General features: G+C 38.1%; 1 protein-coding gene across 2 annotated transcripts in view; it reads right to left on the reverse strand.

Annotated features, from left to right (window-relative positions):
- LOC587652 (inactive tyrosine-protein kinase transmembrane receptor ROR1) overlaps nt 1–22,222 on the reverse strand; it is a 63,790-nt gene that overhangs the window by 33,470 nt on the left and 8,098 nt on the right. The window contains exons 1-3 of one of the 2 annotated variants that reach the window (XM_787366.5): nt 18,165–20,561; nt 13,922–14,229; nt 3,373–3,403 (exon numbers count right to left, since the gene is read on the reverse strand). In XM_787366.5, coding sequence (XP_792459.2) covers nt 3,373–3,403; nt 13,922–14,229; nt 18,165–18,247 — 422 coding nt within the window. In that variant the 5' untranslated portion in view covers nt 18,248–20,561. Of the gene's footprint in view, nt 1–3,372; nt 3,404–13,921; nt 14,230–18,164; nt 20,562–22,222 lie in introns of those variants that run through there. The other variant, XM_030988364.1, reaches the window with a different exon arrangement.

A 22,222-nucleotide genomic window follows, 5' to 3' on the forward strand; every position in this document is an offset into this window, starting at 1 on the left:
GTGGGAGTTAGCTTCAACTTCAACTCTCAAGGAACGAGCATAAGATGCCGTAGGACAAATTGCACATGATCATTAGACCTTTCTCCCAGCCCACGCAGCAAAGTGCTATCACGATTGCGGAAGACAACCTCAATATTTGTACGTGCATGCGCATGCAAGTAAATGAAGTCTAAATAGACGTGGCAAATAAGGAGAAAGCGAGTCTAATTGCCTTAAACAACAGATGCCCACAAGACCTCATGCCCCTGACCGCTTGAAGACGATCTTCAAATGGAGGAGACAGAATCGGGCGACAACGGAAGAATGTCTTATTAGGTTCCAGAGTCCAGGCAAACATGATGAAGCTTGGCAAGGTACGTCGCAATTGATGAATCCCCTGTCTTGTGACAAATGGAAAACCTACACGCAAAGTTTGGGTTCCGGGGGAGGGGTCCTCAGAAAAGAGAGAAAATGGGCAAAGAAGTTCACTGTACTAGCTGTTTATTGGCTGGAGTATTACATAGTGTATAAATGTGAAGTGATCATGGTTTTGTAATGTCACTCTAGCCGGTTACTGCATACCTTCATGTATAGGTAGCTCCTCTGTGAGGTTCAGTTATAATGGGGACGGAAAGAGCCAACCACACTTGGCGAGAAGGAAAAAAGATGCGGTAGGGAGATGGCAAAGAGAAAGAAGGCAGAATTTAGTTTGGTAGACGAAGAAAAAGTTATTGAAGTATTGAAAGAGGAGGGAAAATTACTATGGATGTAAAATACAACCATAGTCTATATAAAATCTTTAAAAATACACTTTCTCAATTGTGTTGATGTATCTGTCACATAAAACTAATACTTCTTACAAAATCAGTGTGTTTTATCAATAAACCCTGTATTTGTGTCACAACTTCTCATGAGTACCAGCTTGACAAAGCCCATATTTTGCGCACCATTGCCCCAGACTTGACAAAGAGGGAAAATCAAATTCTTGTGTCAGAACAAGTTCAAGTAGCTATCACGTATCTTCCATGTATCCACCTGTTCTCATATATCTTCTTCACTACTGCAGGAAGCATGTTTATGGTAACACAATATTGGTGAAACCCTCCCCCTGTTCCAGCATCCATTTCTCTGTGATGATCATGATTACAATTATGCTGAAATATACAAAAAATGTGTGACTTAATGTAGTATCTAATTTATTATTTAGTATTTTTTATGTATTGAGTGTGGCAGGAAGACTATGACAATTAATGATACACTATGAACAAAATATGAAGAAAAAAAATTGAAATCAAATGTATGGATCTTCCTTTGCAATGTGGATTATTACTTGATATGTGAAAAATAAATTATAAAGTGGGAAACAACCTCTCATCAATGAAGCCAATCCATTTCTATCCAAGGAGGTGGGCAAAAATATGCAAGCAAATATAACAAATTGATAAAGAAAAGTATAATAAGGAAAAGCGAACATGATAACTTGATGTTAACTGAGACAACAGATTGAATGAGGGGGGGGGGGGGGTTATAAAGAAGAACAAGACAAAGACATAACAGAAGATGTCTATCTTTCACACACATCCCAATGACAGGCATCTGTGTGTTCTACACATATAATGTATGTGTATCAATCCTCCACAGGTATACTCTCTGGGTAGACTCCCAAGCAACAGCTTTTAGCTGAGCTGTCTTGTCCAAGGAGCAGTAACCTTAGCACCTCGGCCGTAGCTACTTTAGCATTCATTATGACTTATGCAACACGTGAATCATCCCTCTTCACCTTGCTACAAGATGATGGGAGGCTAACTGTCAATCAGAAGCCTATGATAATAAGGCATGTTGAGAGACAGAAGGGTGTTAACTCTGTGTTGAGGTATGTGAGTTAAGGTCCTTCTGGGTCCAAACAGACGAATTATCATTTGTTGAAAGCCAGAAGGTTGTTAAATCAGTGTTGACGTATACGTATTAAAGGTAATACAAAGTTTTGGTATGGGGTCATGAATTTGGTTCAAATTAACATATTGGAAGCATATACGATCCTACAATATTCAGTGATCGTTTTCGCGGTCGAAACACTTTATGTTGAATTGCTCCCTCTCAAGGTCAAGATATTAATTAAGCTATAAAACAATGTTTTTTGACTAAAATCGACCGATTAGCTATTCTTGTTTGGAAATTATATCACAACTACATACTCTGAGATTTTCATGGTCGCAGCTACAATTGTACGGCCGTAGGAGCTATTTAAAATTAATCAACATTTACCGGGAGTACCGGTAAATCTTTATATTCAATTTTTCTCGAAAGCAGAAGTGTTTTAGGGGCTAACATTTCTGGTATTTTTAATACATCCACAGGGGCATCCAAGTATATCAAAATTGTAAAGAATCACTATCAACCCATTTTTCAAAATGTCCCAAAACTTTGTAATACCTTTAAGGTCCTTCTGGTTCCAAACAGACAATTTCATCTTTAAGAGCCTGAAGGGCATTAATAACCCAGTCACACCCAAAAGATCAACGTCAGACCCACTAAAGACAGAACAAACAAAACATCATGTAACCCCAAATGCTGAAAATTGGTCAGTTTGGCACCTTTGGTAAATTCATATACTCTCTTGCTTTTCCCTAATTAATCTTAAATTTCATCAACCTGAAAAATCACTTCCAAATCCTTCAACCCCCCCCCCCCCTTTCTTCCTCTCTCTCTCTCTCTCTCTCTCTCTCTCTCTTTGTACGTGCATGCTTCCCTCTCACATCCACATCCCGGCCCTTGCTTCCACTCTTCCTCTCCCTCCCTCTCTCTACCACTCGCATCACCCACCGCTTCAAGATGGAGCAGGTGGCATGATTTCATGGTAATTGGCAGATCTGGGTCTTACTTTAGAACAAAGATGCTGCCCCAAATTGGAAGAACAAAATTAGGCCAATACCAGTGATTCAAGAAAGGGGGTCATCATAATGGTGCTATGAAAACTGGATCACAAAAGACATCAACAGAACAAACAGGAAACGTCCCTTGATTTCAGCTGCCCTGAGTATTATTCCATTTATTTCATTTGAGATCATTAAAGATCAAAGGGCTACAGACCCAGTGAGGATTGGGATAATGGGGAAACAGAAAAAAGAGTGAGAGAAGGGGGAGATTAGAGAGAAAATTTTAATCAATGACCATTAATCAGAATCAATATGGATGTTGGACGTGACATCATCCCCCTACCCCCCCCCCCCCCCCCCCCCCCCACTCACTTCAATATTTTATGTTTGGACATTTTGAATTCTTATAGGCTGTCACCATATAGATAGACAAAAATGATGACCAATATAACATTAATGTGAATCGAAAAACCCAACAGACAGACAAATAGACAAACAAACACAACAGTCAACTTACCTGACACTACTCTCACTGTATGTAGGTGAATCTGTAAATTTATAGACAAGTCAGAAGACAGAGGGGTGAAACAAAAGAGAGAGAGAGAGAGAGAGAGAGAGGGGTGGTAGAGAGGGGGAGAATAAAGGAAAGGAAAAAGAAAGAGAGTAATAATTAATATTGTATTAAAAAGATTTTTGTTTTTTTCTTCAATAAAATAAAGCTAACAGTAAAGAAATATAATTCAATATGAATAAACTGACAACTTAGTTCTGAGATGGGAACTTGCAATAATAATACTAGTAGCCCCAAGGCAAGTCCAGTACTCAGAATTCTCTGCAGGTATTCAGGAGCCCCAGGCCCCAGGTCAGTCTGTGTAAGACCACTCTACTGGTCAAGGTAGTGACCATTCAACATGACCATGGACATGGATCACCTAAATAATAACAATGGTTCTGCTCGCATCATCACATGTGATTTCTTTCTCCGATAGTTCCTACAAAAACTGAGCATACAACATCAACGGAGCAGCCAATGCTGGGGGAGGGGGTGGCACATGCTCTGAACAACTTCTTGCTATTTTCCCCCATCAATTTACACAAAATATACATATTACTCACATTGTCTAACAAAATGTACAATTAACTATTCTGCAAAATACTTCACTGTGGAGTCTTCTGATACATTCATGAATTGATAGACAGTAAAGACAGCACTTTCCTTTCCTTGACATCCTTTCTACAAGTATATATTAATAACATTTTTAAAAACTAAGGATTATCATCAATTTACTCTTGTCAGAGTCTTTGTCTCTGTGCCTCAAGAGATACGGAACATCTGCGATCCATCTTCACCCTAACTCCTCCACAAGACATACATTAGCTGCATTTACAAGTTGCAACCAAAACTTGTTGATTTTTTTCTCATTCCGGTGTTTCGCCGATAGTTGCTACCGGCGAAACACAGGAAGGAGAGAAAAATCGATATCGAAAGATCCACCTCTGGAGTGTAGTTTTTTTTTAAACGCCTGCCAAAGCTTCATCAATTTTTGCAGTGTAAATGCAAACTTTGGAAGGATACCGATTTTAGCTCTCCTCGCTTCTGTGCTACCGCATGCAGGGCACTGATGTGTGTCGCATGTGCCCTTCTCAGTTCTCACCAAAAAATTGGTATGAGCAAACTTCAACGTTTTTTTTAATGGGTTTTCCCACTTGTGTAAATCATAGTTTTACAAAAATTGATGATTTTTCAAAATGGTGTTTGGGATGTGTAAATGGGCCTATTATTTAAACCTTCAAATTCAGGACAATTTTCTTGTAATTTACTCTTGTAATTTCCAGTCAGGGTATATTACTTAATTAATCAGATACCGGTATATGCACTTTGGAGAGCAGTTCTAACATTCTGGATCAGAACGAGTCCATTAAAAACTAAGGGTACCATATTTCTGAAAATGACTAAAGATGTTCATGATTGAACTGAAAACACCCCAAACCAACCATGATTCTTTCAAAGTTATCATGTGGAAATCATCTCATATGACAGCACCAAAGAGGGATGGAAACAGGAAGCAATTCATGCAGAAAAGGGTTGTCCTCAAGACTAAGGTCAAAGGTTGAGTATCTAAAGGTCATCTCTACACTAGGAGTGGGTGAGGACATATTTATCATACGCTGACATTGCCAGTTGACTGGTAATCTAGGCAAAGGTTTGAGGATGATAAAAAGGGAAAGTATGTATTTAAAAGAGGCTGATTCTCACTGACTCCATGCAAGGTTCTGCTGACAAAATCTCTTCTAAAGTGAAGTTCACATGACAGTCCATTAAGTTAACTTTAAGTTCATGTTTTGTTTTAAACTTCAAAGTTATCTTGTACTTAATAGGGACTATGTGGACGCACTCATGATTATGAAAATTTAAGTATAATTAAAGTTAAAGAATCACGAGCTATCTTATGATTAGCGTAATAAATACGAGCAGCAAGAAGTCCCCACTCAAAGTTATTAGCCATGCGGTCCGGACGCAATTAACTTCAATATTATGCCAGCTTGTAGTTATAATGACCGATTGCCAAGCTCGTAGTTTAAAACTTTGACTGCTTGTTGTTTCGCTTCCTTGTGACCCTGTCGTTGTTAGTGGATTGCTGTTTTATAACTTAAAATTCGCAAACTTAAAGTTTAAAACTTGATGGCCCGTATATACATAGCTTTAAGTAAACTGACAATGGTTGAAAGGTGCTTTGATCTACATAATCTATCTGACACATATACTTGAAGAAAGTGTGATGGAAATCTTTGTGACCTCATATTCTCTACCAATTTTGAATTTAATGTTAAAAAATATGGACATAAATGGCTGTAATTACCGGCACAAAAGTTCCATTTTGTAATGATGCACTTATGCCACAACCTTAATCAACCGAAATAGCAAATTTTCGCAGCCCTCATTTCTATTTTTGTTGGAATAACTCTCAGAATATAGCATTCTACTTCTTTTTTTTTTTTTTAACTTTTTTTTTTATTTATCTCAATTATTAGCGGCAAAATTCAATCACAAAAGTCAAGATGTAATATCAAATCGGTCCAGCTCCCTTGAAGAAAAAAATATAATCCTTTCAAGGTCAAAATGGAGCTCCAATGTCAGGTTCAATGAATAGGCAATCACTCTTTGTGTGGTCCTAAACATTACGAGAGGGAAATGTTCCCCTATAGCTGCCAGATGGCCCTAAACTAAAGACAGGGCATCACAATGCCAAATATCTGCTAGAATTGTTTCTACGGAGACTAACCCATCCCACGTCTATGAGGAATTCAGTCTACATTCTGGGATTAGATAGCAACATAAACTGAAGCCCACATGCAAAATAGCATGCATTCTTTCTGACTGAATAATTTCCACTGGAGTGATAACAAAAACTTGTTAATTTCGTTGCCAAACACAGAAACTTGGTTTACCATATGGAATTGTAAAGGCAAGCAGAGGATAAAATTGTCCAATCAGATATTAATCAATTTGCATGTGATCCCTGCATAACTTGATGATTTCTTGATCTGTTTGGCATACACATGTAGGTGGTAGGCCTCTATCTACTAGTAGGCCTAATTACATGAACCTTTCATTCAACATTTAGCCTTTGTCGGTGGGTTTTTTAATCAGAAATAGGCCTAGGTACATTATCTGCTCCTGAATAAAACTGCTATTAAAAAGCCAAATACACAAAAATTACTTTTAAAAACATCCTCTTTTTGTTCCAAAGGGTCAATAACTCAAAATCCTATGAGGGTCGAGATTAAGGTTACCCCTCAAGTCTTTCCATACCCTGGGGGTTAACATTTCTTCATCCTAATACACAATGTTCATGGCTGGCAGGAACATGTGGAGATAATCCTTGCGATAAAGTCGAACACCTTCATGAAAGGCTTGCCTCTTTGATTGAGAAAATACCAGAAATCCTACGACCACAATCCATCTAAAGCTTCAATTCAGAACTCCAAAGTCATCACACCCTTTTACCACAAATCCTACCGACCAACTCCGCACCCCTAGACTGACCTGGGCATACCAGGTATAGAATATGGAGAGGAAGGGGGTGGAAGGAGGGGAAAGGGGGTGGAAGGAGGGGAATGGGGATAATATAGCATCATTCTTTGTGTTCAGGCAAGAAAGACGTATGCAGACATATTCAACCTCCAACAAGATGTCTATATTTCAGGGTTCAAAATTAGCTGTTGCTTTGGATGCTAATCAGCTGTTGCTCCGATGCCAATGACCACCTAAAATACTACCAAGCGATCCAACAGTCCTGCTTGTGTTGCCTGACAGGCAACTTTACAAATTTCACTGTTGTTATTAGCTCATGAATAAATTAAAATTCACTGCAAATGACTACCAAAAGGGAATCTTAGCAGGCAACTGTCTGGGATTTCCCGCTGGTTACCAAATAAAAAGTTGAATGAGAGCCCTGTATGGGGGATGGAGGGGGATGGAGGGAGTTGGAGGGGGGGGGGGGGCTCCACCCCTTTACCCACAGTGTCTGTACCCCTGAGCAATGTTAGTATGTTTCAAACTGATAAGAGACTGATCATAATCAATGAATTTCTTCTCTTTCTCCCCATGACCTCATGTGCTACTCTTTCAATTGGCTACATCAAGTTCCAGATGTTGCTACAGAGTATGGCCGCTAGAGAGGGAGGTACCTTACCCTTCATTTAGACTCCCACAATTCAATGTATAGATATAGGATAAGAAGTTCAATTTTTCTGTTGTTTCAAGGAACGTTGATATAGCAAAACGTCCGTTTAAGCAGCGTTTCAAACAAAAACTTAAAAAAGTATCAGCACGTACCTCACTCTAGTCCGAACGTCATAACGTACAAAAACGTATAGCTGGGCGGGGCTTATCGTGCACTGATGATTGGTCAACTGCCATGTGAATTTATCTCTTCAATGCTAGTTTCATACAATTCTTTAGACGATGTTGTATTCTAGTCTGTACACTCCTTCTGCTAATACTGCTATACAACAATTCTTTACACGACGTTTCTTTAGACGAGTTTGGTATAACTTTCCTTTAGTGTGAACGGATTAAGAGAGAGGTAACTCAGTAGGGAGATCAGTCCTAGCTGGAGGCGTGTGGTTGAATGCAAAAGTCACTGTTCCCACTTTACATTATCCACTCAAAAATGCATCAAAACCCAAAATTAATTTAAACATTTGGCACATGGAAATCAAAGTCAATACTACATGAATATATTTTTCCAAAGCTTTCAGGAATACTGCTTACCGTTTACCAGTAGTGTATCTTGTGAATCTGTAAAGATTACCAGGAAGCATTTCCGAAGTTGTAATTTGTGTAACTACTTACTCACTGTACTAGCTCAAAAACTTGATTTTCTAAATTTGAATAGTTCTGATAAATTCTGTTAAAATCCATAGGGAATCATTACAAGAAACAGATTTGTACATGTTTCAAACTTTCAATACTAATTCAAATTTTTCAAAACGGGATGTCACAAATTTCAGAGTTGTCGATGTGGAAAATCAACAGGAACATTTTAACACAAATACATGTACCCCACTGCCTCTAGCACAGCATGTAGAGTTTATAGTGGTCAGCAAATGCTACAAAATCAGAAGCTGGTATAGGGCCTCACCAACCACAAAACCTCTCAGCTTTAATCAATACACAGTTTTTTTCTGCAATTTTTAATCTTTAAGAAGTTTTAATACTGCAAGTACTACATACATATGCAAACTATTCAAAAATTTATATTTCCCATTGTGAAACTCCTCAATTGTTATTAGGGCACAGAGATCTTCTGAAATTTTGAAGATATACGTGCAAATGCTACAAATGTCTATGTTCTATTTTCCTGAATAATAGTTTCTTGCTGATAACGAATCAGCAATGCAGATGTGTATCATGTGAACACATTCTGTGGTACTCTCAGGAGCAGGTAAAATGTCTGGTAGGGTCGTGACCTGCCATCAAACCCAGGGATTTATCAGGTTTGATCTGCCTACAGCTCCGGATTAAAATGGTACAACACAAGGCATTGGCGACACCAAACGCACACAAACAATATCTAATCTTGCTGCATTTAACTTCCATTTTCCACATTTTGACTTTGGTGTATTACAATTTATTATAAAAGAAGCAGTCAACTGTATTCAAGGCATATTTAGATACAGATGTTGCTTTATAGAGTGCTGCATAGTGCATAGGCCTAAATTATATGTCTATTAGTAATAACACCGTGAGATTCAAGTATTAGTAGAATTCTTATTGCTACATAGGAAACCTATATCTATTTTCATAATTAGGTCTACTATTTTCTTGACTTTTTACCCTCTCACAAAATAATTCTATAATGCGCAAATAATAAAAATTAAGATGAAAAATAAAAAATCCTCTCTCAATTGGAAGACAAGTAATATACTTCACAAAGGCATATAAATATGTTTAATTTCTTCAACTTTTGGCAACAATGTGGTTTGGAAAAGGTCTTCTAACTTCTAAGCTTGATCTTACTTTAAATTTTACATGATTTAATGGGGCACCCATACATATTAAATTAGAAAAAATAATTTAAAAGTCATAATTTACATAAAAGCTGCATATACACTGCAATTTAAACAATTTTTTAAATGTTGTTTTTCTTTACATTCTGCATTCTGTCGGGAGTTTCTACGCAAACTGTTGCTAAGCATAAACATGACAAAAAACCCATATCTGGAGTGTTTCTGTTTTTAATGCTGGCAGAAATTTATTCTTTTTTTACAGTGTTAATGCTAGCTCTCGAAACCCCAGTGAATAATCCTTCCGGGTTTTGGTCATCTGACCCCATTTGCTTCCCTGCGTATGCACGCAACTCACAAAAAAAAGACTTATTAAAGATAAACTTTAGTACTGGTAATGTGATTGCATTGTGAAAGAAAAGGTGTGGAAAGGATCAGAAACAGTTGATCATGTAGCATGTAAGTATTGGTGTGCACTGCAAGGTTCTGGACTCATCAAAATCATAATAAATTTGACCGAGTCTTGGTAAAGTAACAAGCACTCACATATAAAGCTATATATGGGACAACACACATGGTGTCGGGCTAGTACTACCTTGATTTCCTTGTCTTTCTATGCTCATTACTCAGCCAGTATACATTTTCTTCCAAAATTGTTTGGCACATGTCATTTATTTGTAATCTTGAACATTCAGTGTAAGTTTCGTTTGATTCTGTGAGAATTAATTATTTTTTTTTACCGGTACTGGAGTTTATCTTTAAACACTGATGGTTTCTCATGGGTTTTTCCAGCAGTGTAAATGGCAGTAAAAAAAACAGATTTTGATAATGGTTTTAGGGCTATGTAAACAGGCCTAATGAATGCAGCAGACAGTGCTCCACCCCTACTAATGCTTCATTTATGGATTCATTCTGTATGAGTAGTGTGGATGTTTCATTTTTGCATGACTCTATCAAATTAAATTAAACTGAAATATACGCCTTTAACATTTATCTCTGACTTCTAATTGTGACAAAAAACCTCTCCCTAGGCTAGAGACATTTCAGAGAGACAGAGGAGTCAGAGAGTCAGACTTGTTCTTGTCTGCCAAAGATATAAATTGAATCCAGAGACTAATTAGAAACAAAATATTTAGACAGATGCCTGCCCATCCCTGGGTCTGTGTTGAAGGCTAAGTGTAAACAATGCATCCAGTAATGGCAGTGTGTGAACCTGGTTTACACTGAATCCAAAATGAGCAGAGATAACCCGAACGCAGCGTTTCGTGAAAGGAGACAAAGCGTAGTCAAGAACAGACATAAATATGTACCCCAATATGATTATGAGGTTTGTAGTAAAACAATTTTTACACAATATGATGAATGCCATTTGGTAACAGTTATAAAAATCAATTAGTTGAACACATGGTGAAGACATTAAATTCAAATCTACTTGAACCTAAAACAAAAATTGGATTGGATTTTGGCAAAAAAACAAACAAACAAAAACCAATAAACCAGCAAACAAGCAAAAGAGAGAGAATAAAATTGCCCATACCTAGTGATTTCAAATGACCTTTTCACTGTATTTTCCAGTTTCTCACTGCGTAATTATGAAGATCTAAAATGAAGTTAAAAAAGATAGCTCCTAAAGGCATTGTGACAATAATTTTAGCCATTTGTCTCTTTGTAAACAGCCTTTATGATTCTTGAGAGTAAAATGTGTAGGTCCGGTATAAATATAGGGAGTGGGAACTCACCCTGCCGTGGCTGAAACAAACAGATACACAGCAGGGTGACTGACCCAAGGATATAAACTTGACTGGGGCTTTGTTTACACGGAGGATCAGATGAAAAATGAGATCATCAATTCACAGTTACTGCAGGGGTATACATTAGCAACAGACATTTGCTTACTTTCTAGCCCAGTCAAAAATAGACTGTAGTCTAGCACCCCACGCCTTACCTCCCTTTCTCTCTTTGCCACTTCAAAAATGTAGCCTGTAGCCTACATTACGAATGTCGGTGTATGGCTGACATCTGTGGTTCTTTTGGACATTTACTGACATTTACACAAAGATTTTGTTTGTGATGTGAGCAAAAAGGGTATTTAACTTCCGTCTGGCTCTAGTCTTGGTAAATGATTTACCGGTATTGCAAATGAATAGAATAATTGAAGTGAAAATCTGATAGATAAAGATGGATATTTCAAATACTAAGGCTAAGGTTAAGGCTCCCAATTGAGGATTTCAATGTTTTCTGCTCTTATATCACAAGGATTTTAGAATAAAAACAAGGAACACGACCGACATTTGAAAATGGTTTCTGTGAATGTAAAGTCAAAATTCCTTCATCCTTCTCTTAATTCTTTTGACATTGAGCGGTAAATTATCATAAATTTGATGGAAATCATGCTGAAAATATGTTCACAGTTCCACCCGCAACCACAAATCCCCAGACAGGTACTCCAGGAAAAGAGTTGTAATCATAATTTGAACCTTTCAAAACATTGCTCTGTTTAAACCCAACATTTCCAATCAAACTGTAATCTAGACAATCTGAACCACATGTGTTAGTTCTTGGTTTTATTGCAGAGAGGCGAACTCCAGCAAATGGCTAGGTGTTGAGATATAAGAAGCTCACAGTCACAGGTGAGTTAAAACTTTCCTCTACCTCTGATACTGCAATCTATCACCCCCTTACCCTCCCCTTACCGATACCAGTATGTACATTCCTGATCGCTTTTATTTGGGCTTTCAACTACTTGCAAAATACACCATCGAAGAAGAAAAAAAGGGAGTTATTTCAAGGAAATCTGTATCAGAATTATGGAGGATATGTTATGAAATACAGCAAACCAATATAAATTAAGTCAAGAATATCTGGATCAACATATGTATGGCAAATTATAGATCAGTTCTGGTCATGTGATTGCATTGTGAAAGAAACATTGTGGAATCAATCAGAAAGACATTTTCAAGCCCCCCTTATTTTAGGGAAGTTCTTAATTAGTATTATCTTTCAAATGCCGTTGGGCCTGCAAAAAGTACCCTGTAATTTCAAGTCAGTAGTTTTCTCTGTTACAAAAAATACCTGCATACAATACATGAGCAAGTGACTGCAAAAGAATATATAAACAGAGAATTATTTGTGCTTTGAAAAGCTCAATGGGAACCCTGGAAAGTCACAAACAGCTCTAGTGAAAACCAATAAAACACATTTAAAATCCCTGCCAGGCAATCCCAATTTATAATGGCAAATCCCAAATGAGCTCCCTTTAACAAAAAATATATATTGACAATGCACTACAAGCAACCTCCCAGAATACATTCATAGTTCCCAGCAATTTTTTCCTCCTATTTTTGCCCGGAGAGCCAGCAGGATGAAAGAAAACAACAAGTACAGTATAAGGTGTTTTGATTGGGGCTTAGAACCAGTCTCCCCCATTCCCCTTTGTACACAGATACAGTTACAGTTTCTCTTGCCTCAGCCCGGGAGTAGTTCTTAGGCTGCGTTCATAGGTTTTTTTTAAGCTAGAACCATGAACATTGGGCACAGGATCAGGTTCTACAAATATAGACCAATCATTCAATGAGAGTTGTAACATCATTTAAACATGTTTGAAAAACAGAACTGCTCTCATAATTTTGGAAAAATGAATTTAAAAACACATCTTTTCCTGTGACCTCATGTATATAATTCTACAACTGACGAACCCCATGAATCACAAGAATAAAACTACCCGGTATGTATCAAATGGAATGTTTTTCAAAAGCCTATTTCTGGGCGGAGAACAAAATCTGAACGCAGCCCTCTATTGGAGCCTTTTGGGTCAGAGTTCCTCTTTGAATGTACAAAGAATATCCCCAGTGCTCCATTTAATTCCTTGTAAAATTTGTCAATAGGATTAGCCTGCAAGATGTAGGTTATAGAACACTCTGAAGAATACAGCTTTCAAGTACTTCCAGAAATCTGTTTGCATTCTATATCAATGTGTGTACCCTTAGCAAGAATGTGTTAGATTCTTGAGTTTTAGTTTACCATGTTTGGGTCATGAAGTGAAATAACTTTCCGTTTGTTTGAGGTGAAGATTGACAAAAGCAGAGAAAATGCAAATAGGGAAACTGTTTAATTGCATTCTTTCAGCAGTTGGAATGTTCTGCAACAAACAACTTAATTTTGTGATGGAAATGATTATTTTAGCAGAGAGGAAATAATGGTATAACACATCCATTTAATGGAAATCTAAACACAATTTCGTCATTTCAACTACCGGTATTCAATTCCACTTTTATATCAATTATAGAGGAATCAAGTTGCTCTATTACTTACATGTATGTTTCGCTACAGGTTTCATACGTGAACAAAATGATAAGGCCTACATTCAAACATGTATGCGACTGTCACATAACAACTCTGCATACAAACAGGCAATTTTAGTTTTAAAGAATACGGGGGTCTTACCAGTCTTGACCAGTAGTGTACCCTAACCCCTGTTAGGTTATGCACTGTCCATCAGCAGTGCCAGGGAAGTGTTTAAATTCTTAAAATTAATTTCAATGATCTTTACTTACTTGCATTCAGAGTGATCGATCCCTGCACCGACTTGGTCCCGTTATCATTCGCAGCTATGCACTTGTACGATCCCGTATCCAGCGTACCAACATTATTAATCGTTAGCGTTGATCCGCCCTTAAACTCCCTGACAACGTTCCTCCCGATGTCGTCCCTGATGATGGCATCGTTCCGATACCACCAGTAAGTGGGTTTGGGATACCCTCGTATCCTGCAGTTGAGAGTGACAGAATCTCCCGGTATCACCGTCTCGTTGTTCATGGGCGCATCGATGGCGATATATGGGGTACCAGGAGGGGGCGTGGTACTGAAAGATACAATAATATCAAAACTTGATTACTTGCCAAAGAAATAATGATAACAATAATTCAAAATATATATATATATATATATTTTTCTTTTTTTATTATACAAATGTTCAAATATATTGCTGCATTCTATATAACTGAAGTAAGAATAAAATGCTGTATTCTTCCTATAGCCAAGATACCAATACTCAGTCTTTTATCTTTACCTTGGGAGATAGAGATGAGAACATAATCACTTATACGTATAAGGGGAAATGGGCAACACATAATTTGGAATCTCTTTGATAACAATTCACATATAAGAATTAATACAAAATGATAACTGTAATACCTAAACTTTTATGAACAAGCAGTTTTTGTCACGAAACTTAAAAGTTTAACTGTAGAAGATCATTTGTTTGGAGATAGTGGGCTCACGAGCATCCCAAATGACTAGATAGAATTACAGATTACGATGCTTGATACAATAAAACATGTCTTCATGTTATTCTGGAAACATAAATAACCCTTCATTTGTCTGACTGCGGCCAGAGCCATGAGGTTTCATAGACTCTGCAAGAGGCCTCATCTAAAAATCATTTATGATTCTCTAGTGTCTGATTTCATAATGGAAGCTACATTCAGGTTCAGACGGTACCATCGTAGTTATAAACTTTGAGTTTCCGAAACCTCAAAGTCATAAACAATGATTCACTAACCACGACGAGGGTTCACACAGGACTGAAACAACAAGTATTCAAAGTTAACTACAAGCTAGGGAAAGCATTCATTTCAACTAAAAGCTGCCAATATAACGTCAAAGTTAACTGTGTCCACACGGCACATAACTTTAAGTAAGGACCCCCCCCCCCTCCTCCTTGCTTCAGGTAGTTATCTCTCTGTCGTGGTTATAAACGTCAAGTTAACTTTAAATATGACGAGTGCGTCTACACGGTCCCTAACTATGAGATGACTTTGAAGTTTACAACCACAACTTTAACTTCATATTGACGGTCTGTCGTGTGAACCTGACTTATGATGAATAAATGAGTATGTCAGTATGATGCTCCTCAGTGTATTTAAACAAAATGGTCTGTCATGTGAACCTGACATATGATGAATAAATGAGTATGTCAGTATGATGTTCCTCAGTGGAATTAAACAGAATGGGAATGATAAGAGATGTCTGATCTACATTAGCGAGGCCACCCAAGTTAGATAAAGACCAAACAACAAACATAAATTTCATTGACAAGAAATGTTTCATTGGAGAGTTTTTTTAAATAGGCAACTGCACAAAATGCTAATGTGCACTCTCTCTTTCTCTCTCTCTCTCTTCCTCCCTCAAATGGCCGGGTGATCAACAAGGGTGACTGGCAGTACAAAAGAGTATTAGTATTCTTAATTCTGAAGAGTATGCAGACATACAATCAAATTCAAAATCTAGGTCAAACGCAGATATACATCACAGTCACCTAAATTCATACCAGTAACCATATTTATAGAGCTAAAGCATAGGCTAAATCCTAATGTAATGCTAATTCCTGAGCTTAATAGGCTTTTCACATTTTCACATTTGACCATTCCCCCAGAACCACGCTGGTCATTTAATTATGGACGATGCACAAGTGATAATTTCTAAATCAGATTTTCCTCTCCATCTCCATCCTCCACCTTCCCCCCTCCCTGGGCCTCTGGGGCGCAACGGCAGCTACAATAGGGTCTCGGTGGACACCCTTTGTCCCTGAGACACACTCACACCATGGCTATAACGCCAACTACATGAAAAATGATATCCAAGAGTAAATGTCGGTAGGGCGATTGGGACAGTGGGGTGAATATGAAGCGTGGAGCGGTCTATAAGCGGTAAATAGCGATGGCCGCTATCGTGGCAAAACGCCCAGAGGGGCCCAGTTCCAGATTCTATGAAGGAAGTTTGGGATTTTGCAAACCTGCAGGATAAGTAAAGATAAGATTCCAGCTTTGGCTTGGCCGAAATGGTCTATCGATTTCATCCATTGCAGAGGATTTCCTTCTATATACCTCGCTTTTTATTTCATTTTCTTCGGTAAAATCCAGGAGTTACATCCATATTCATTAGATTGGGGGCTGGAGGCTAAAACCAATAACCTTTAACTTCACTGCAGGTTTTCTCTCTGAAGCTGTGTATTGAAGTACACATGGACATATTACGGATGAAAATAATTCTTGCATGCACCATACTAGCCCCATACTAGCCCATGGGAAACAGTAACCTTGTGCATAATATTTGAGGCCCATGGTGTATAGATGAATCTACGACAGTCTTCTTCATCATTTGTAATACTGTGATTAAAAGGAGAACATGGGAATAATTCCATTAATCACAAAGTATTTCAGGGCTGTACATATCAAACAACAGTGGTAAAAATAATGATATTTTAATCTCTATTATCATGCTAACACCAGCTCACCAAGTGAACAGCCTCTCTCATCATTGGAGTTTTAATCATGTTTTTTAGCAATTTTATCATAAAATTAAGCATTAACTGTTTAATTTCTACTCTGAGATGAAAATAAGATTCCATAAATCATCAAATCATAATGAAAGAGTGGCATAGTTCCATTAACCTACTAACTACTAAATTATCTTACTCCCAGAGGCTTGATACATAGGAACAAAATGGTTCCAGTAGCCAATTGATTATTTTTTTTTCTTAATCCACAAGTTACTATTACAAGTTTTGTATGTTATATTTCAAATTACCCTTCAAAGTTTAATCAATTTTTTTTTTAAATATACACCATGTCTACATTACTGTGTTTAATACGTACAGTACTACATATGTAGTAGTGTAGAAGTTCAACCAATTTGTCATACTACACCGGATAGGAGAAAAATGCAGGGACAATGACGTCACGGCAAATAATTTAATTAGGAATTTGATCATATACAAAATGATTATTTACAAAGATGTTCACCCAAAAAACAAACAAAAAGTTTATTATCTTTCCTACATAAATTATTCAATATTATGTGCATTCTCTCACTTTCAAATCAGTCCCTCAAGTAAAGCAAAAGTAAGAAATCTTTCATTTTCTAGTTGTGAAAATTTGCCAGACAATTATCATATAATCTCCTGCTATCACCTCGTGTCTTTAAAAAGAGAAATATTGTGCCATGGTACCAACATCAAATTAGTATCACAACAAAAACTTGAACAGGGTAGAAGGAGAGAAGAAGGAGATAAAGGCAGAGATAGAGAAAAGGGGATAAGAAAGATAACGATAATATAGCGCCAAATCCACTCAGTGGAGTGCTAAAGGCGCATGATACAGAGACATGATCTCAGATACAGAGACAGACAGACAGATGAACATGCCAGAATCTAATCTATCTCTATGAATCTGTCTCCTCATTTCAACCTCTTTACTTCAGATAAATGACAGGGATATCAGATCTTTGTGAGCAAGCAGAGATGGAAGATCTCGCATGGCACATTTTCACTTCCAAATCTCAATCAAAGCTTAGATCTAACATATTACCTGTGCTTGCATACAGTTCACTGTCTTCTACAAAATGGTGATGGCATAAATTATCTTATCCCAAGGAGATACTCTTAAAATATGACCAGGGATTAGCTTTGTAGCCTGTAAGATCTCTTTTGGGCTACTAAATATCCATGAGTAATTTGCTTTAATATTTATAAATAATGCAAGTACCGGTAATTTCACTTCAATTTCTAAACATGATTTACATGAGTAGAAGCTGTGGTGTGTGCACTGGATAGAAAGCCTATCCAAGATTATTGTTACCTCTTTATTCATTGTTGTATAACAAATATTATCAAACTGGATTTTACTGAGAATGTTCAACTAACTTCCACTATGATATTTTTAGATAGCCATTCAGAAAGAGAGCAAAATTTGACTCTTATTCTGAAATTGGACTGATATATTATCCTCAATTACTTACCTATCTGAAAGCACATGAGGATAGAATGTGTGGACTAGTAAGAGATGGGCAATAATCCATCGATAGATTCCTGTAATCTCCATGGTAGAGTCCAGTCAGTTCAACAGTTTGACAGGCTCAACAGATTTTCATTTACATCAACCCCACAAACAATGCTAGCTCGGATGCTGAAACGTGTATGTCCGGCAACCTCCAGACGTCCAACTGAAGACTTGCAAGTAAAAGTGCTTTCCTCTCCGTCAGTCTGAGGACTGGGTTATTCAAAATGAAGATGTCTGGCTGAGGGTAGATGGAGATGTCAAACTCGGACAAGATTCAAAGTCTTGACATTCGGCTTGAGCAGCCAGGTGGCCAGTTAGGATAATTTTTCCTTCAAATACAATAGAGCAAACACGAGATGCGGTTACTGCACTTAGAAGAGGGTTTAGACTCTCTCTTTTTCCAGACAAGACCAGCTGCCCCTGACAGCGACATTTGACAGAATTCAAGATGAAAAGTTCCCCACAAAGGGCAGGATGGGAGCAGGAAAGTTCATTCCAATAAACATAAACTTATTTTCCAAAGTTCCAGAATAGCATCATGTCCGACTCTAAAGAGGCCTACATGAAGCGAATGTAGTTCCTGCAAACTGATATGAAATGTAAGATTGTTTATAACTGTCAGGTCCAATTTGAATCAGTTTTGTCCTTTGTAATCACAATATGAAGAAATGTTGCCTGATGTCACAATCTCACATTAGATCACACAGCTCATCATCATCACTATCATCTGCAGTACGGAAGACACAGTCGCAAGATGCGGTCGTTTTTCACCGGCGGCTTGATTCAAAGTGACACGTCTCTTGATAAACCCAGGTTTGACTGACAGATAGATTCAGCATAACTCCACAGCAGAAAGTATTCCATGGATGTCATTTGTGAGGGAGATAACTGGCATTGAGGCCCATCAACAATGTATATATGTTCTACCACGACTCAACACAGATAACAGGTAATATTCTATCAATTTGTCACAAGAAGACGATAAGAGACTGCCCTGTCCACTCTCTGCAGTACACTCTCTAATAACTAACTGACTGCAGAGACGATGTACCTACGCTGTATAAAGGTTGGTGATACAGTACACTGTTCCTGCAACGCTCCTTAGGCTAATACCATTGCAGCATCTTTTGTTTGGAGACCGGGTCTTAAAAGGAACTCATGACAATTCAATCAACGAATAGAGCCTTGAGTTGAAAGTACAGCAATAAAGAAAGAGATAGAAAGAGAGAAAGAGAGAGCTAGAGAGAGCAAGGGAGAGAAAGCAGGGGTTATAAAAATGTTTTGTCTCGTCACAAAGTTGAGAAAAGTGATTCAGGAAATTTGAGTGAAGATGTTATCAAGCTATTCAAGTGCCTGTCCGTAGCTATTCAGCTCTAGTGGTTCCTCAATAGAGGAGCATTCCAGATGGCTTACAATTCGGCTGCACAAACAAGGATCCAGTCTTTTACATTTCTCATAAAAGCTTTGTAGCTTGGTAACCGAGAGATGAACGTATGCTCTTTGTGATCACATTCATGAAGAATTAAAACCTCTTGTGTTAGTGGGCTTTTAGTAAAACCCTGCTACAAAACCCAGAAGGAAAAAGATTGGACACGATTCGATCCAGAGAAAATGTATCCAATACCGACCGCGGCAAGTTTGTGTGTAACTACATATCCAAGCACTGGAGGAAGACAATGAGAGTTTCTCAAACAGGGTCCTTCCTTCCCTCCTCTCCAGACAGGGTGTAAACAGTCACTTAGTTTACAAAGCACAGGTGAAAAACACTTGAAGAAGAGGATCAAAGCTGCGGCATAATCAATGCATAAAAGATAGCTTTACCCCTTGTAAGGAGCATCTAGGCTAAAGCGAAGCTGAGTGCTTCAAGCCCCTTTCAGGACGGCTTAGCGCTGGGTTTCCACCCCTGCGAGTCTAATGACCTCTGAGGGTTTGGCACACAAATGTGCTGGGAGCGGTAGAGGGTTGGGCTTGGAGTAGAAGAAAAGAGAGATTAGAACACTGGCGAGAGAGAAAGGAGGGCAACTCGCTCAAAGGAACCGCCCACTACTAAAACAGACAGCCAACTTCCACCATGTTGTTTCCATCATCTCAAAGAAAAATTAGAAAAAGAATGCTGGGAGGAAAAACACTTCTTATCCTTCAGCACATTTCCAAGGCTGGCTTGCGATACTTTCATTCCATGTTTAAAATTATTGAGTGAATTGGTTAGATTCTTCCTGATGAAAACATAGTTTGCCCGCCCGCTCTATGCTGCTGTCTAGACATGCTAAAAGCAAGCCATCATTCTACAACTAGTGTGGGATAAGTTGATGAAATCATACAAAAGTAATGTAATGGATCCAGCACAGTACCATCATTAGGCTAGGCCCAACCCTCAACAATGGGGCGGACTCCAAAGTTAGCCCATCAAAAAAGAGAAGGGCTTCGCTGACTAATTAGATGGGGTAAAGAGCCGCCAATGGAAGTCCCTTCCGGCAATGCCACTCATAATAGATATTATGACGGATGGAATTGACGCCTCCAGAAGAAAAATGAGATAAACAAATGCCTGGACTCCAACCCGAGCGGGATGGCATCCCACACAGGAGACTGACACTCTGATTATTGTTACTAGAAGGATGTTGAACTTACTCCAAAGCACCCAAAATCGGAAAACATCTAATGCATCATGGGTTTTGTTTCATACATACCCCCTCCCCCCTTAAAAATAAAGATTTGTACCATATGAAAACTTTCTCAACTCACTGTCATTGCGAGACAGTCAAGTCCATGTTTTTCATTCACATTCTCATGAACAACCAGTAAACAATTTGGAAAGATTGAATATTAAGGGTGGATCAAATGTAATAACATATTGAGAAATTATAAAATCATACAGCAAGTTTTAGAATACTAATCAATGAAAGATGATGCAAACTATATTAAAGCCTTGGTATATATGCTACTGAAAGACATAACTGGTTTATGGTAAAAACTTTTGAAAGTGTGAGAGCACATGTATGTCAGCAAGCCAGACCACACTGGCACAGAAAGATAGGGAGGAATAGGAGGAGGGGGAGGGATGGAGGAGGGTGGAGGGATGGAGGAGAGGTGAATCTGGCCTTAGAACCACTGACCGTGCAAACTGAAGTTTCTTTAACATTGACCTAGGGGTGTGGAAGGGGTGATTGAGCAGGGGCTATAACCTTACCCCCACTCTGTTGTCATTACTCCGGTAGAGGATTCCTCATCCATCCTGGGACTAGGCTAATCATTGAACAACCAAACAGGTTGATGTCCCAAGGGGGAACCGCTCTGCATTTTTGTCTGAAAATCTATCTTCATGTTGATCTTAATGAAGCAGATGATATTTCATAAAGCAATAAATCAAGCCTGCATGGGTCAGTTATCACAATATCTCACAACTAACTTTGAAATATGGTATATCTTGGTATAATATAGTCTGTCTTCATACTAAATCATGAATCTGTCAATAGAATATATTTTAAATTCATCTATCTTTATTGCAGGTCCGAATATACTTGTAGGCTATGCCATTTCAATAACTCACATGTAGATCGAGTGATGGAGTGAGGGTTTTCTTCATTCATGACACTTTGAACTGGACTTGATTGTAAAAGCCAGTATGATACGCTATCATGTACGACCGGAATCATAAGAATAATAAAATTGATCATTTGGGGCTATATGAGATGATATTGCCCAAGTATGCAATAGTAAGATGAGCATAATCCAGGAATCTCATATGCCTCTAAAAGCCAGTCAATATCAATATGTCAAGATATAATATGACATTGTCATCATCATCTGGATTTGACTGATGGTTAGTGTAGAGTGTTTACAATGTTCACACACCATGACAACAGAGTAGACAAGAAGACTGGACCACAGCTGTCATGTGACAGCACAAGATGCCGTGATTGGGTGTTCCCAGACGGTGAGATCCATGACAAGGATGGCTACATGACATGAGCATTTTGGTGTCGGGCAAAGAGATAAATGGAAGACAAAGGATGC

Source organism: Strongylocentrotus purpuratus, unplaced genomic scaffold (genome assembly GCF_000002235.5).
Source record: "Strongylocentrotus purpuratus isolate Spur 01 unplaced genomic scaffold, Spur_5.0 spur5_contig_840, whole genome shotgun sequence".
NCBI classification, from domain to species: domain Eukaryota; kingdom Metazoa; phylum Echinodermata; class Echinoidea; order Camarodonta; family Strongylocentrotidae; genus Strongylocentrotus; species Strongylocentrotus purpuratus.